This window comes from Labrus bergylta, chromosome 3, assembly GCF_963930695.1.
Source record: "Labrus bergylta chromosome 3, fLabBer1.1, whole genome shotgun sequence".
Classification (NCBI taxonomy): Eukaryota; Metazoa; Chordata; class Actinopteri; order Labriformes; family Labridae; genus Labrus; species Labrus bergylta.
In genome coordinates, this window is record NC_089197.1 from 30,423,296 (window position 1) to 30,438,395 (window position 15,100).

At 39.9% G+C, this 15,100-nt stretch overlaps 1 protein-coding gene across 1 annotated transcript; it reads left to right on the plus strand.

Moving 5' to 3' along the window:
• Positions 1-2,443: 2,443 nt before the first annotated feature.
• cstf3 (cleavage stimulation factor, 3' pre-RNA, subunit 3) lies at positions 2,444-13,385 on the plus strand. Its single transcript, XM_020641225.3, has 20 exons — positions 2,444-2,662; positions 3,261-3,365; positions 3,549-3,644; positions 8,026-8,058; positions 8,824-8,921; positions 9,019-9,085; positions 9,165-9,199; positions 9,307-9,433; positions 9,527-9,604; positions 9,705-9,867; positions 10,036-10,145; positions 10,243-10,359; positions 10,464-10,682; positions 10,775-10,877; positions 11,070-11,139; positions 11,249-11,444; positions 11,560-11,710; positions 12,401-12,495; positions 12,612-12,672; positions 12,769-13,385. Exons 1-20 carry the CDS (start codon positions 2,636-2,638, stop codon positions 12,966-12,968), a joined length of 2,151 nt encoding a protein of 716 aa, XP_020496881.1. The 5' UTR covers positions 2,444-2,635; the 3' UTR covers positions 12,969-13,385.
• Positions 13,386-15,100: the final 1,715 nt, after the last annotated feature.

A 15,100-nucleotide genomic window follows, 5' to 3' on the forward strand; every position in this document is an offset into this window, starting at 1 on the left:
GAAATAAAGAAATCCACTTGTGTCATCGAATGTGACAGTGACTTGTGGTCTCTTTTGCTAAGATTTCCAACATTTATCACCTGGAAGTTGATAGAAAAAGAGTGAAACAATTGCCTCCTCCTGATAATATGCTTAATAAACCAAACCTGAAGTTACAGCAATAAATTAAAGTGTAGAGGACTTTATTGGTGGTGATAATGGGAGGTAAAGGAATAATGGTCCACAGTTCATGTAATATTTCATAGTTATGAATACATGATTGCAGATTTTTTGTTAAGCCCTTTTGCAATATTGTTATATCAAAACTATTGGACTATTTCTTCAGTTTGCTTGTCATGATGTTAAAGATGAATTATTCCTTTTCTGTTCTTAATTGTCATCCCCCATTGCCGACAGCAGAGTGGGTTTAAGGAAATTAGTGGGGGAGCACAAGCTGACATCTACTGCCCAGACAGTCAGGAGGCCCCCAGCTGACAAAGTAAGCTGCTCATAAGCTCCCAGTGTCTGAGAAGACCAGCTGTAACCTAATCTCCCAAAAGGTATTTGTCTTTCCTCATTCCCCCAGCCGCCACCCCAATTAAAAACGACAAACAACAAGGCCTGGTCAGCTGGAAAACAGGTGTGAACACCTCTTGTCTTAGCTGATGCAGTAATAGTAAACACAGCTGTGATGGAAGTACAGGAAGCACAGGAGCCTACAGGTACAGCCCCCTATAAAGCCCCCTTTAGCCTCTCATTAAAGACACAGGAGTGCTTCCTAGAGTACTGTGATATGATGTCATTGTGAGTATGGCCCCTTGCAGGAGGGCATAGTTTACCCTGAAATGAAAAAAAATATATTCTTTAATACTGACCACAATACAACATTTACACCCACAGTGTTCCACAAAAGTAGGCCTAAACTAACAATGTGGAAGCATTGAAATGACATGGCTTTCCCCAATTTAACAGACCCCTAGATGTTTCTCCTTTTTCCTCTGCACTATTGTTTGGTCCACCAAAACTCAAGCAAACAACTTAGACAAGTGTAAAACATCTGCTTTGTGTTACAGCACTACAACTGATCAAGCGTTGTTATCTCCAGAAGAGGAAAATGCATTTGATGACGTAGAAGCAGGTTATTGCTCTGTGGTCCTTTGCTCTGGTCTGTTTTGCTCGTTGACCAGATACACTCTGGTTTCTGTCATTTGTCTCCCTCTACTGCAAAGCAAAGCGACCAGCATTGTGCTGCACAAAACCAGCCTTTATTGTGTTTTTTGTTCGCAGCATTTTTAGCCACCATTTCGATAAGGTGTATAGTCCTGCATATCTAGATGTTAATGAGACAACCCCTCACGGGAAGGACTTACAGCTTTGAAGAAAAAAAAACGGATTCATAAAATGAATAGGCTCTTTATGAATTAAAAATATGGGAGTCAGCAGAAATGACAAAATAAATGAATTTATGTATGTCTTGCCATATAAAATAATATGACGATACATATTATGCAATTTGTTATGCGACATGGTATGAACTAAGGGGAATAGGTGTGTATAAAAAAAACAAAGGTAAGGACAAACATAAAGAACAGGTGTATTTCGGTAAAAGGGGTTAATTTGTGGAATACTTGTGCCATGGAATTAAGAATGTGTAGTTCACTTTCCAGATTTGAATTTTTGTTTTAAAAAATGGTGCTTAATATGAAAGGTCGGTTTGATTATTTTTTGTGAGTGTGACTTCTGTTTGTTTTTTTTGTTTGTTTGTTTCATTTGTTTTGTTTTGAAATAAATTATTAGAACAAATTTTGTTCTGATATGTTTTGTTTTTTGTAACCAAACTAGTAGTGTCTTAAATAATAAGATTTGTAATAAGGGTAGGTGTAATAAGCTAAAGCTTCAGCCTACACCTTTTCGATCAAAATGTTTTTGTTTTTCTTGTGACCGAAATAAATGATTACTACTACTACTACATAACAGATTAAATACGTGGTCACAAGTGTTTTTTGTTTTTGTTTTTTTTAAATACTCTTTATTGAAGATTACAATACAACACACAATACCCCACACAGTACCCCCCCCCCCCCCCCCCGACTAGTACATTCGACTAAACAGAAAGAATTAGAGAATACAATAGAAAACAAATGAATAATTAAAAAACAAACCTAAATATATGTAAATTTACATGCTCTTACACTCTTGCACATATACATGTTTATACATGAAAGGGGATAATAATAATAATAAAAAGAGATAGACTTAACTTAAAAAAAACTCTACAATAACATAAATGTATCATATGAATTCAAATAATAATAATAAATAATAATAACTTCCAGCCTACTGTATGTTGATAAACGTGAACAACAACAAGTGTTTAAGTTGGAGTAGTTTTAGAGATATAAATGTTTTATTTTGAAGGGTTAACGCCGGAAGTCTTATTGTTGTAGCTGTTGGTGGAGCGGAACACGGGCTTCACGCCATTTTGAGACACTGGCCAACCATCGAGCAGCTTCATGTATGAGTGCAATGTGATCGATCCATAGGAAGCTATGTTCATAACTTAGTCTATTTTCAAATCTGCCAACACGTTACCACTTGAAGGACAAACCAGCAGAAACAACAGTTGTCTGTTTATAACCTGCGTTACTCTTCAGCCATGACAACCGAGGGAGCCGCCGACCAGGTAGCTAACAAGCTAACCCTTATGTTGACGCTTTGCATTGATTAGCTTCTGTGTTAAACTTGTTCTAATGTAATCAAGCGAACTCCACGGCTGTTTCTGCATTATGCTGTTACTTTTAAACACGCTTTGAAACTAGTAAAACCCCATATCGTCGGGTTTTATCCCCAGGCTTTGTTGTATTTCGCCTGTTTATTCGCCATGTTCACTGTGGCTAATAGCGTTAGCTTCGATGCTACTTAATTTGTGCAACATTAACGTGGTTAGCTAACTTAGCATGTAGCGTGTGGTATTATGGTAAAAATGCATAATTAGCGTTTCTGTAATACTCTTCCTAACAGTAGAGTGTTTTACGATTTAGAAATGTTTTCCAGGTTTACCCAGTGTCTGATGTAGATAATATCTCTGCAAAACACTACAGGGGAATACTGTGTAAACACTATAATACAACCCAGTCCTCTATGATAAGCCCTTCCTCAACATTGTGTTTGAAATATGCTGCAATCAGCTCCATTGATTCCTCAATGTACCTGATGCATCTCAATGCACTGCAGGTAATTCTTTGGCATAACCTGTTCTGTGTCTCGTATTTGTCTTGCAGGCTGCAGCAGAGTATATTCCAGAGAAGGTGAAGAAGGCAGAGAAGAAGTTGGAAGAAAACCCATATGACCTTGACGCATGGAGCATTCTGATTCGAGAAGCACAGGTTTAGTGACACAGAGTTGCATTCTTGGGTTGAGCAAACTGGGGAACACGGGTGGGGGAGGGGGAGGAGAGGGCATAGGGGTTACAGATTGTTAAAAATATAAAGCATTTCATCTTTTCCCCTACTTGTCTGCTTCTTTGTATTTAAAATAGTATGGTTTGTAAATGAATTCTTCTTCTTTAGAATCAACCCATAGACAAAGCAAGGAAGACATATGAGCGACTTGTCACGCAGTTCCCAAGTTCTGGCAGATTCTGGAAACTGTTCATTGAAGCTGAGGTTAATACTTTTTTTTTTTTTTAAATTTTCTTCCGTGTGCATGGCTGGGAATTTTCTTAACACGATCAACATTGTGATTTTCACACAAGCAATATGTCTCTTAATTCAATGGAGTTTAAAGTCACAATTCTTGATTTGACTCAATAGGCTTGCGGCTCAGGTTCAAGGCAGTTATCAGACATTAACCTTTCTATATTACTATCAAAATGATTATCTCCAATCAAAATTTTACTGTCCAAAGCATCTCACTGCTGAGGAAAATCCCACTCAATTGAAAAGACCAAATATGATGTTGACACTTAGATATGTGAGGCTCTTGCTGGACTCATCAAGAATTGTGCATTTAAACACAAAAAGGGGATATTAGCTCTAACCATTTCCTTTTCAGAGAGTTCTTATGTTTCCAGGATTAAAAAATATATGCACATTCTCTGCGTCATATTTAAATGGGGTAAAGTGCATTTGTTGCATGTTTGGTCTGCAACAATATTAAAACTATTTTAATGGTATTGGAGTGCATTAGCCTTTTGTTCACTTGTCGTGTCAATTTATTGCCTCCTGTGTCATTTCTTTCGGGTAATTTTACAATCAAATATTTTTGTTTTATGGCCCATCCTTTCCTTTAGATATTTCTTCCCACCCCCCTGTATATATTACCAGTCATCCATTTGCATTGAAGCCATCACCAGGCTCTGCCTTACTTTGTGTAATCAGCTCCTGATAGTAAGGATCATTCACTGCACATCATCCTTTCTCTTACCTCAGTAAAGTGCATTTTGTGATTGCTCTATCACTGCAGATGACCACTGCATTGAGTGTTTACACACTCCTGGAAGTTGTACCAAATGATGAAGCATCAGAATTTAGCCTCCAGTTTAAAGTCCAGTGTGTAGTCCTGTTAATAAATCACCTCTATTCTGTGAAGTGAATGTTGTTGTATGTTGAGGCTGTAGTGGTTGTTGTTTGTTGCTGTGGAGTCACTACCCCTGTTTCCCCTTATTCCCCACAGCTTCACCCCCGTCTCTCCCACTCAGATTAACCAGGTTAACAAAAGGCCATCTTATCTGTTATAGGCTTCTGAGGAACAGTCCTTAACTAAATCACAGAAGAGCATCGTTGTCTCCTCACTGCCAACATAGTGTCCTCTATAGTAAAGAAAACCACCAGCAAATACAGAAAAACTATCAGAGTAAGGTTGCCTCTACAACTAGAAAGGATGTTTTTAGGATGTAAACAAATCAAAGAGAATGAATTATGTTAAATTAATCGAGGCTATTTGTGGGCGGAGGACAGGTACATGTTTTGTATACATGACACTGCTTTAAATCTTGATTTGTTAAAAACTTTGTTCAATATCTCCCTGAAATCTATTAATCTTTTTCCTCATTATTTTTTCAGAAGATGTTCAGTATCCCCTGGCCGTGTTGTATTTTGCATAGATTTTAAAACAGAGACAGTTGATGTGTTGTCTTTGTTTGACACTGAAAGAGAAAAGGAGGCTGTAAAAATGACTCCTAATTTCACAAACAGGCCAGTATGCTTAATTTAACTAAAACAATTCAATTGTTTTAGTTACTGCTAATTGTCAGTCAATATTTAAACATAACATATAACTAGCCTTGATCTCCCTACTAACCTGCCTTACAACCTAAAGGTACAACTTCTCCATATTTTCATCGAGCTCTTCCTGAAAATCATCTTCATTAGTATGAGCTTGTTTTTCTTAAATGCAGGCTGGTTATTTTGTTCAGTTCTGTAATTACAGTTTGAATCCAAGACATGTTTTTTTTTTTAATCGCTTACAACTTATTTGCATGTCTAAGTAGTAAAACATGTCCTTATCGGGTAAGTATTGTTATTTAGCTCCTTTACCCGCAAATTCTAAAAAGTAAAGCAACAGTTTAAAAAAAAAAAAAAGGGCCCCGTGTCATTGTTCATTTTCATCATTTTTGCCATAAAATAAAAAAACCCACTGCAGAACAAAGTGTAGCCTCATGTTTGCGTCATAGTCTTGTCCTCTTGCATACAGCCTCGTTTGTAAGATTTGTACACAAGGCGAGTCACAGCAAATGTTTTACAGCCTTTGACAGAGTACAGCTCCAACAGGATCACCTCACGTAGTGAAACGTCATGCTTTATGTGAGAAAGTATTCCCCCGGTGTGGGCTGCCAGTGCACGTTGTCAGACACAATGCTGGAGTTAGTCTCCCTTAATATATCAGAGACATACAGTTATCTGTCCCACACAGTGTGAGGGGCACGCTGAGGCCATTTCCCCCAGACAAAGGGCACAATGTCAACATTTTACTGCGTGTATTATAAGTGTAATGATTCATTCTGCATGAAAGAAATGAAATCATTTACCTAATGCTCATTATTTTGTGTGTTCATTGATGGAAATGATAATGGTCACAGCAGTCATCATTCTGATAAAGTGTGGTTCTGTTTGTTTTTCTAGAAAGAGTTGACTAGATACACTTCCAGTGCAGTTTCTTCCACACTTGTCCTAATTATTCTTTATGCTAATATAGCATTTCACTAATCTGTTCCTGCCCTCTATCTTTCATGATCTCACTTTTTCTTCCATAACGTCTGTGTAGAAAGAATAAGGTTGTGATAGTTATTTTGTATTCTCTTATCAAAGGTTGATAATGTGGATGTAAAATGTGTGTTTGTAGAATCTTTTGAGCACTAATCTGCAGCATAGTTCGAGCCTAATGAGGCCGTCATGTCACCAGATACTCAGACTAAAACCTGCAAGTGGAGGTGTAGTAATGATTCCTTTAAAAAAAAAAAAAAAAAAAAAAGTGAAGCCATATTTGGCAGTTAAAGTCGTGTGCTCCTTAAAGAAATCATATAAATGTATAGAAACATGGACATGCATGTAGAATTAAAAGGTATGGTGTAGCTTTTTCTGAAATACCACGAGGAGTCCACTCTTATTGTTTTGCACCAAATGACCTTGGAAGATTTAAATGATCTTATTTCCAGTATTATCCCAAGAATTCGTAAGAGTAGTCGCCATTTTGGATTCTCTAAATTTACCTGGGGTATTTGTTGATATTTCCAGGTGTGTTTTCTGGAAACAAACATTTTCATCAGTTAAAGCAAACCTCTGGTATTTCTTCTACTTTTTGGATACCTGGTTAGTTTATCTGTTTTTTAACGTAGGTGAAAGCTTAGGGTGTCATCTGTGCGGGTGCAGGGCCTTGAAGGAGAAACTTATGTAGGTCCGCCTTTTTCTTTGAAAGGTTCCTTATAGATGCTCTGAAACTAGTTTGCATTAATGCACAGAAATCCAGCTCTCAAATGAGTGAAGCATGCCGTGTAGTGCAGTGTTTTCATTTTTTTTTCACAGTGAAAGATTTATTTGGTCATTTGTGTAAAATGTGTGCAACACTGGGATATTAAATCGCATAATTTACATAAACTGCCAAAATTTACCTTTCATGTTGAAATGTTAATTGTGGCTTTTTTTCCCCTGATGACCAAGTCATGAACTATTTCCACAAATCTAAGCTGCTTCGTACAACTGAATGCTTATTTTTTTCTTGGGATGTGGCTTTTATACAATAGTGACAGTTGAGTGTTGATACATGGGGGGAGGGTTGGAGGGGGCTTAATCCAGAGCACAGCAATCTTAGATTTTCTGACCGAAAATAACCAGTCCGACTGGTTGCAGTTCAGTCTTTCATTTTGGTGATCATTAAGCAAAGCATTCTTCATGGTACAGGAATGTTTCTACTTGTAATGCTATGATGGTTATAACCTATTTCACTGAATGAAAGCCCAGCAGACATTTATCCTGCTGTGTAAACTGTCGCTTCATGTCACTTCCAGGCTTGTTTGAGTCTGCTGTTTACCTCTGAATAGCCCATGTGTGTGAAAAACAAAACAATAGGAAAGGCCCAGCGTGCTAACACCACAATATAATCACCTCTCCTCTGTACTGGAGGCAGCGATGAGACCACTGACTGTAGCAAAAAAAAAAGGGACACACTGCTCCAGCTGTGCTTACCAAAGCGGACATGCTCACCTCAGGCTGTTTTGTTCAGAATTTTTCAAACGCTGCTTCTTCAGTGTTATTCTTCGAGTTATTGTTCAAATCTGCAATTTGATTGATTTTTGTCTGTAACACCTGTCAGCTTGTGTTTTTCTGGGTGATGTAGTGCAGTCTACACAGAAAATAAACCCCTTCTTTAAAAGTTACCTCATTCTTGTGTGAATTTCACTTTGTTGATCTTTGAGGCTCAGGTGTGTGTGTGGGTGGGTGAGATATGTGTGTGTGTGGGAGTCATCCCATTTGCATGACTGCATGTTACCTGTACAAACTACAAAGAAGACATTTGAGTTAACATTGCATTTACACTTTTTATTTGCAGATCAAGGCTAAAAACTATGACAAAGTAGAAAAGGTAAGTGTCCATCATCTGTGAAGCATTCTCCTAATAGTGGAGCTGTACTGGACTTTTTGTGAGTTCCACTGTAAGGAGCTCTAACTCCACTGTAGTGTGATCATCGTTGTTTTACGAGGTGTTTATGATAACTGAGAAAGCTGTCACATTGAGTCCTAACGAGCAAACATATATTGATTCTTAAACTGAATGAATGGATGCTCCTGGAGATCACTACCAAGTCTTTATGAAGACAAATGGATAATTCAATGTTTATTTAATAACCACTTGTAGGTTATATATTGCTCAACAAAACACTAACTTAATACTAAATATAGTCAAATATACATTCTGCTCTAACGTGGAATACATTTTTTTTACTCACTGTTTCCCCTTGTGGAAATTGTTGTTTCCAGTTCACTTTTAGTATTTGTTTATGTAAATTATTCCAATCAAAATGTTTCAATCCCTCCAAAAAGCTTCATACTCTGCTGTATGAACACGTTTGGAAGAGCACTGCTGAGCTCACGGTCAAATCTGAGTCCTAACCCAAGTGCCCTGCACAACTGGGCAGAGTCAAACGTGGCACATGGGCTGAAGTGGAAACCTGCTCTTTGTTTTCCTTTAACAAGGGGACATGTCACTCATCGTCAGCCTAGTTTAAGAAAACTATGAGTGAAACAATAAACAACCCAGGTGGATGTCTGTAGAGAATGGACAGTACATGTAAGAATGGTGTTGGAGAGTCTCTTCCAGTTGTAACTTTCTGTGTTGTTGCCCCTGTAGCTGTTTCAGAGATGTCTAATGAAAGTGTTGCACATTGACCTGTGGAAATGCTACCTCTCATATGTTCGGGAGACCAAAGGGAAGCTGCCCAGCTACAAGTAAGAGAACATGCCACATGATGGGATGAACTATGGTCGCATACTGCCGCTCATTTAAATACTCTTGTTAACTTTAACGTTCATGTTTAACCCTTAGAGAGAAGATGGCCCAGGCGTATGACTTTGCCCTGGATAAAATAGGCATGGAGATTATGTCTTATCAGGTATGCAGATCTGAATGCTTTATTTCTGCCCGTTTCTGTGAGCTGATTTCACCCTAACTGCTATCTGCTCCTCTTCCAGATTTGGGTGGACTACATCAACTTTCTCAAAGGAGTGTAAGTCATTTCCCCCCGGCCATGTTATGAGGCTTTAAGAAGTGTGTAAGCCAACTCTTTGGGTGCTGATTCTACAATGTGTTTTCTTTTTTCTCTTGCTGCTTTAGAGAGGCGGTGGGCTCTTATGCAGAGAACCAGCGAATCACTGCAGTTAGGAGGGTGTATCAGAGAGGCTGTGTGAACCCCATGATCAACATTGAGCAGCTTTGGAGAGATTATAGCAAGTATGAGGAGGTGAGTTCCCCCCCCCACCCCACCCACCCACGCCTCTAGCTGCTGTTCAAAGAACCACAAAGTGCTAGACTAACGTGTCTATCCCATGAACAGGGTATCAATGTGCACTTGGCCAAAAAGATGATTGAGGATCGAAGTAGGGACTACATGAATGCGAGGAGAGTGGCAAAGGTGAGACATTGGATAGAGTCACCAATCTACATCCCAGTCCTATTGAGAAGTCGGGCTGTGTTCGTAAACTCACCCAGGTTATCATGTTTGTGTGAATCAGGAGTATGAGACAGTGATGAAGGGTTTGGACAGGAACGCACCATCAGTTCCCCCGCAGAACTCCCCTCAGGAAGCTCAGCAGGTGGAAATGTGGAAGAAGTACATCCAGTGGGAGAAAAGCAACCCGCTGCGCACAGAAGACCAGACGCTCATCACAAAGAGAGGTGAGGCCAGGATATACACAGCATTAGTGTGCTGTTGGGTATGCAATGAATGTAGCCATGTGGCCACTAGGGGGCGTGGGTTGTCACTTATTCATTGTGTAGTGTAAGATGTCGTGCTTCTGTATTTCGTGAATGGTTTGTCAGATTGCGGTTGCGTCTTTGTTTCAGTCATGTTTGCCTACGAGCAGTGCCTGCTAGTGCTGGGTCACCATCCTGACGTGTGGTACGAGGCAGCACAGTACCTGGAGCAGTCCAGCAAACTGCTGGCAGAGAAGGGGGTAAGAAATCCCCCTCCCTTCAGACTTAGACTATAAGATACATTTTCAGAAATCTGTCAGGCATTTTTTACAGAGATTCCTTATTTTCTGCTCCCAGGACATGAATAACTCCAAGCTGTTCAGCGACGAGGCCGCCAACATCTACGAACGTGCCATCGGTACTCTCTTAAAGAAAAACATGCTTTTATACTTTTCCTTTGCTGACTATGAAGAAGTGAGTGTCCACCTGCTTTACCGAACACAAACTAAAAAAATCAACAAAGTATGAGGGACAGAGGGACTCATCAGCAACACGTTTTCTTTTGACTTCCCCCGTAGAGTCGCATGAAGTACGAGAAGGTGCACAGCATCTACAACAAACTGCTCGCCATCGAGGACATCGACCCCACGCTGGTCTACATTCAGTACATGAAGTTTGCCAGGAGGGCCGAGGGAATCAAATCGGGACGCACCATCTTCAAAAAGGCCCGAGAGGATCTGCGCACACGTCACCATGTGTACGTGACCGCAGCGCTCATGGAGTACTACTGCAGCAAGGTGACTTATCACTTGTTTAGTGTGTAAACTGTGACAGTAATCCACCCTGCACACCGCTTTCTTTACATCTAAATACTTGTTTTTCTCTACAGGATAAGTCGGTGGCCTTCAAGATCTTTGAGCTTGGTTTGAAGAAGTACGGCGACATTCCAGAGTACATACTGGCATACATTGATTACCTCTCACATCTTAACGGTAGGTTACGTGTGATACAATGCGAGGCTAATACACAGAATGAAAGATATATGATCCAACCATCATCAATGAATTTATTAAAACATTCTGCACCATTGAAAGATTTCCCTTCAGTTACTGTCTGAGTAACATTGAAGCTCATCGTTTGTCACCATGTTTTTATTTATTCTTCTCCGCTGCTTCTCTCACCAGAGGACAATAACACAAGAGTCCTGTTCGAGCGCGTCCTCACCTCAGGAAGCTTGTCACCAGAGAAGTCAGGGTAATGCCACGTGCTTGATTATTCTCCGTGCATGTACTATGTTAAGTGATGTAATGATAAGATGTCTAGGATGTTGTTAGCTAATTGCTGCTGTTCTTTCCTTCTCCAGGGAGATCTGGGCTCGGTTTTTGGCTTTTGAGAGCAACATAGGAGACCTGGCTAGTATTCTGAAAGTTGAGCGAAGACGGTTCTCTGCCTTCAAAGACGAGTATGAGGGCAAAGAGACCGCCCTGCTCGTAGATAGATACAAGTTTATGGATCTCTATCCCTGCTCAGCTAGTGAACTCAAGGCCCTCGGATACAAGGTGGGTGATTAACTCTTTGTGATTTGTTGAAATTGTTGTCTGTTGGTGCTCACATCAAGCACGTTTGGCTTTTCTCTTGTGTTATATTTGAACTCTCTCTGCTGCGTGTTTGTAGGATGTGTCTCGCTCCAAACTGGCACAGCTTCTTCCAGAAACGGTGGTGACTCCTTCTGCGCCTACACTGAAGGATGAAGCAGACCGCAAACCTGAGTACCCGAAACCTGACACCAACCAGATGATCCCCTTCCAGCCACGTCACCTCGCCCGTATGTAGTCCTTAGCTTCCCCCGACTTTCCCTTAAAGAGGACAAATTTGACCCCTTTTCTACCTTTTCAAACAGTCCCCCTGTGATCTAAATGAAACATCTGTGCTGTGCTTTGGTCAAAATATAACATGAATCAAGCACCAGAGGAGGTTTGTGACCCTGTATAAAGCAGCTCTCTCAGAACGCTCCGTTTTGATGTGTGTGTCTCTTTAAATGCAATGAGACCCCCCAGAGTTTTCCCGGTAGACATCACTCCTCTGTAGAGAGAATAAAAATGGTGGACCTGAGTTTTTGCTCTAGACTGAGGCTGGAGTGCATGGGTGGAGATATCAGGGGAGGGGAGGGGATTTTTTTTTTTTACCAGAATCAGAACCAACAAATTTGAATCAGAGCATTTTTCTCTGTGTTGTAAGACTTATGCAGACCACAAACAAAGGACTGGATGGATTTATTTCACATTTTGTGGGTCAGTAGACACTCAGGTTACCCAAATATGTGTTCAAAAACACTGAAAGTGGATTTTTTTTTAATCCACTGAAGTCAGCTGAATGTGCTAAGAAATCAGGGAAACTCCAAGGTTAAAATAAATACTTTCCAAGGCAGCTTTGCGGTTGCTTGTCTGCACTGACCTCTTCTATATGAATGAAACTATCCCTCTTTGATGTAGCCTCTCATGTTCCCTTCCCACAGCTCCAGGTCTACACCCTGTCCCTGGTGGAGTTTTCCCTGTCCCTCCAGCTGCTGTTGTCCTAATGAAGCTGCTCCCTCCGCCTACGTGCTTCACTGTGAGTAGCAGCAGCTTAACACTATTATGCTCTTATTTACTGATAATGCATCCAAGAAGAAAGCCGGGCCTTTTCTTAATAGAATAAGGAGAGTCTGTCACTGTCTGTTTTTGCAGGGTCCCTTTGTTCAAGTGGAAGAGCTCATGGAAACTTTAAGGAGATGCACACTTCCTGAGAGTAAGTTGCACTCAAGATAAACCCAGACCATTTCTATTTATTATTTGATCTCTCTCGCTGTTTGACATGCTACTGATGTGTTTTCTGTCTGCACAGCTGTCGACGCTGCTGTAGAGCTGATCACTGGTAGACAGCCTGACACAGGAGGGGAGGGCAATGGATCCATGGAGAACCATGCTGTTGCCAAGTCACTCAAGAGGCCTAACGCAGACTCCGACGAGGAGGATGACAAAGGAGCCGTGGCTCCGCCCATACATGACATCTACCGCTCACGTCAGCAGAAAAGGATTCGATAAACTCCGACACACTGAACGCTACAAGAATGTAATCTTAACAGATGGTCCTATGGGATACATGTACATGTCACTGTTTCTGATCCTCAGACAGATAGTTCCTCCGTTGATCTCTGTACAAAAGATAAGCATACATATATACAAACTCACTCACTCACACACACAGACAGACATACAAACGGTATGCTCACCTGTGTGTTCTTGTTTTTGTTCTTTTTTTTTTTTTCTTTTTGTTAACAGTTTTTATTTTTAAAGACTGACCATTATACTGTACAAAATTTTTAACTCAAGCTATGATTTGACACACAGCTCAGTTTTGGCCTTGTGATGTTCCAGTAATGGCAACGTGAAACCAAGCTTCTTCTTTTTTTAGATAACTGGAAGAAACACAGTTCCTTTCAATAAAAGTCCAAAAAAGAATTCAACTGGAGCTGGTCTTTTATTTCACTCCCTAGCTTTCTCTGTGATTGACAGGACATTTCATAAAGAGCCATGCAAGGCCTTCTCATAACCACTAGGGGACAGCAGAGGACTTGATGTGTCTATTATATTCTTGGCATGTTGTCTGACACCACCTGTGGAAAACAACAGAATTATTATAACTGCTTATTTTTATTTCGGTGTCAGGTTTATTCTGCACAGCTTCTGTTTTGAGTATGCTGCAGCTGACTGAGCTCTGGACCTATTACAATCAGTCAATCTTTGTATAGCACCAATTCAGGACAAATGTTATCTGAAGACATGTTACAAAAAAGCAGGTAAAAGACCTTAGTCGTTATATCACAAAGATGAATCCATCATGTGCACATAACACTTAGTGACATTTAACAAAGTGACAGTGTTTTAAGAGGCAGAGATCTTGAGCAGAACCAGACTCATGATGAATAGCCATCTGTCAAAACTCTGCTGGGCTTGAAAAATGGGATAGAGGGAGATGCAGGAAGAAGGATAGGGGCAAAGAGAGGGGAGGGGAGTCTAAAGCATGCCGTCCCCACCAAAGATCCAGAATAACCTACAAGAAAAGATAGCTCAGGAGCTCCCAGGAAAATATGTGGTTAGTAAGTTACATAGTACATGAAGATGTATTTTCTGAAAGGAAACAATTACATTAAACACAACTCGACTAACAAATAATTCTTGCTAGATTGCTATATGCACCATTTGGAAAACTGAAAGTCTATACTCTCGTCTTGTATTTCAGCTTCAGAAGTAGAGACATTTGAGTAAATGGGTTTCTCTTAGAGTTTTACAGAAGGCAATCCTCTGCTTGCTTTTCCTCATTTTACCAGTTTGTGGTGAATTGTGATTCACTGAATACAGTTAAGACAACTTCCTGATAAAAGTCTGTAGATTGTTATATTGAGTGAGACTCAAAGGCAAGTCGTATGTCAGTAACTAAATAAAAACAACAGCAGGACTCAAAAATTCAAGTGCCACTCATTCTCTCTATCTATACCGCTTCCCTTTTCTCAACAAAATATTTAGATGTGAGAGTGTTTGAGCTGGAAACTCTTTAACATGAGCAAAAACAATGAATGAGAACCAATTAAAAAAGGGAATCTAAGAGCTATTAGTATCAGCCTTACATCTATTATCATAAATATTAAAGTAAATCTTAGAGCTGCTCAACTTCAACCTCTAATTCACATAATCAGTCCTCTCTGTTTCAGCATCATTACAGGTGCTCATGTTAATATTACACTGAACAATCTACTGTCATACCTAGCTGTTACTGCTAATGCTACACACACAGTCCCCATCATTAGTGACATTGTAGCTTTAAATCTATGTAATTCATTGTTGTTGTTGTTGCTGCTCTGTTTATCTCCATCTCCCTTTCCAAGCCCAGCAGAATGTTGGCAGATGTCTGTGCATCATGAGTCTGGTTCTGCTTTTAAGTCTTGAGATAAGGTTTGTTATGAATGGGCGCTATTCAAATAAAGATCGATTGATAAAAGTAAAATTAGCATCTCAGTGCTTCGAAATTAATATGTGATTTGAAAGAAATACACTGTCTTTTGTTAGTTTACTTGAAGCGTCAGTAGCATTAGCAGTCATGGATTTCTCAGTTGTGCCACTCTGTTAGTAATTGATAAACAGTCATTTTTCATTATTGTATGTCAGTTTTTATTTCC

Coding starts and splice junctions, on each gene's coding strand:
- cstf3 (XM_020641225.3), top strand. CDS start 2,636: ATGACAACCGAGGGAGCCGCCGACCAG. Junction 8,922..9,018: donor GGGAAGCTGCCCAGCTACAA/GTAAGAGAACAT, acceptor TTTAACCCTTAG/AGAGAAGATGGCCCAGGCGT. Junction 9,868..10,035: donor GACGCTCATCACAAAGAGAG/GTGAGGCCAGGA, acceptor TCTTTGTTTCAG/TCATGTTTGCCTACGAGCAG.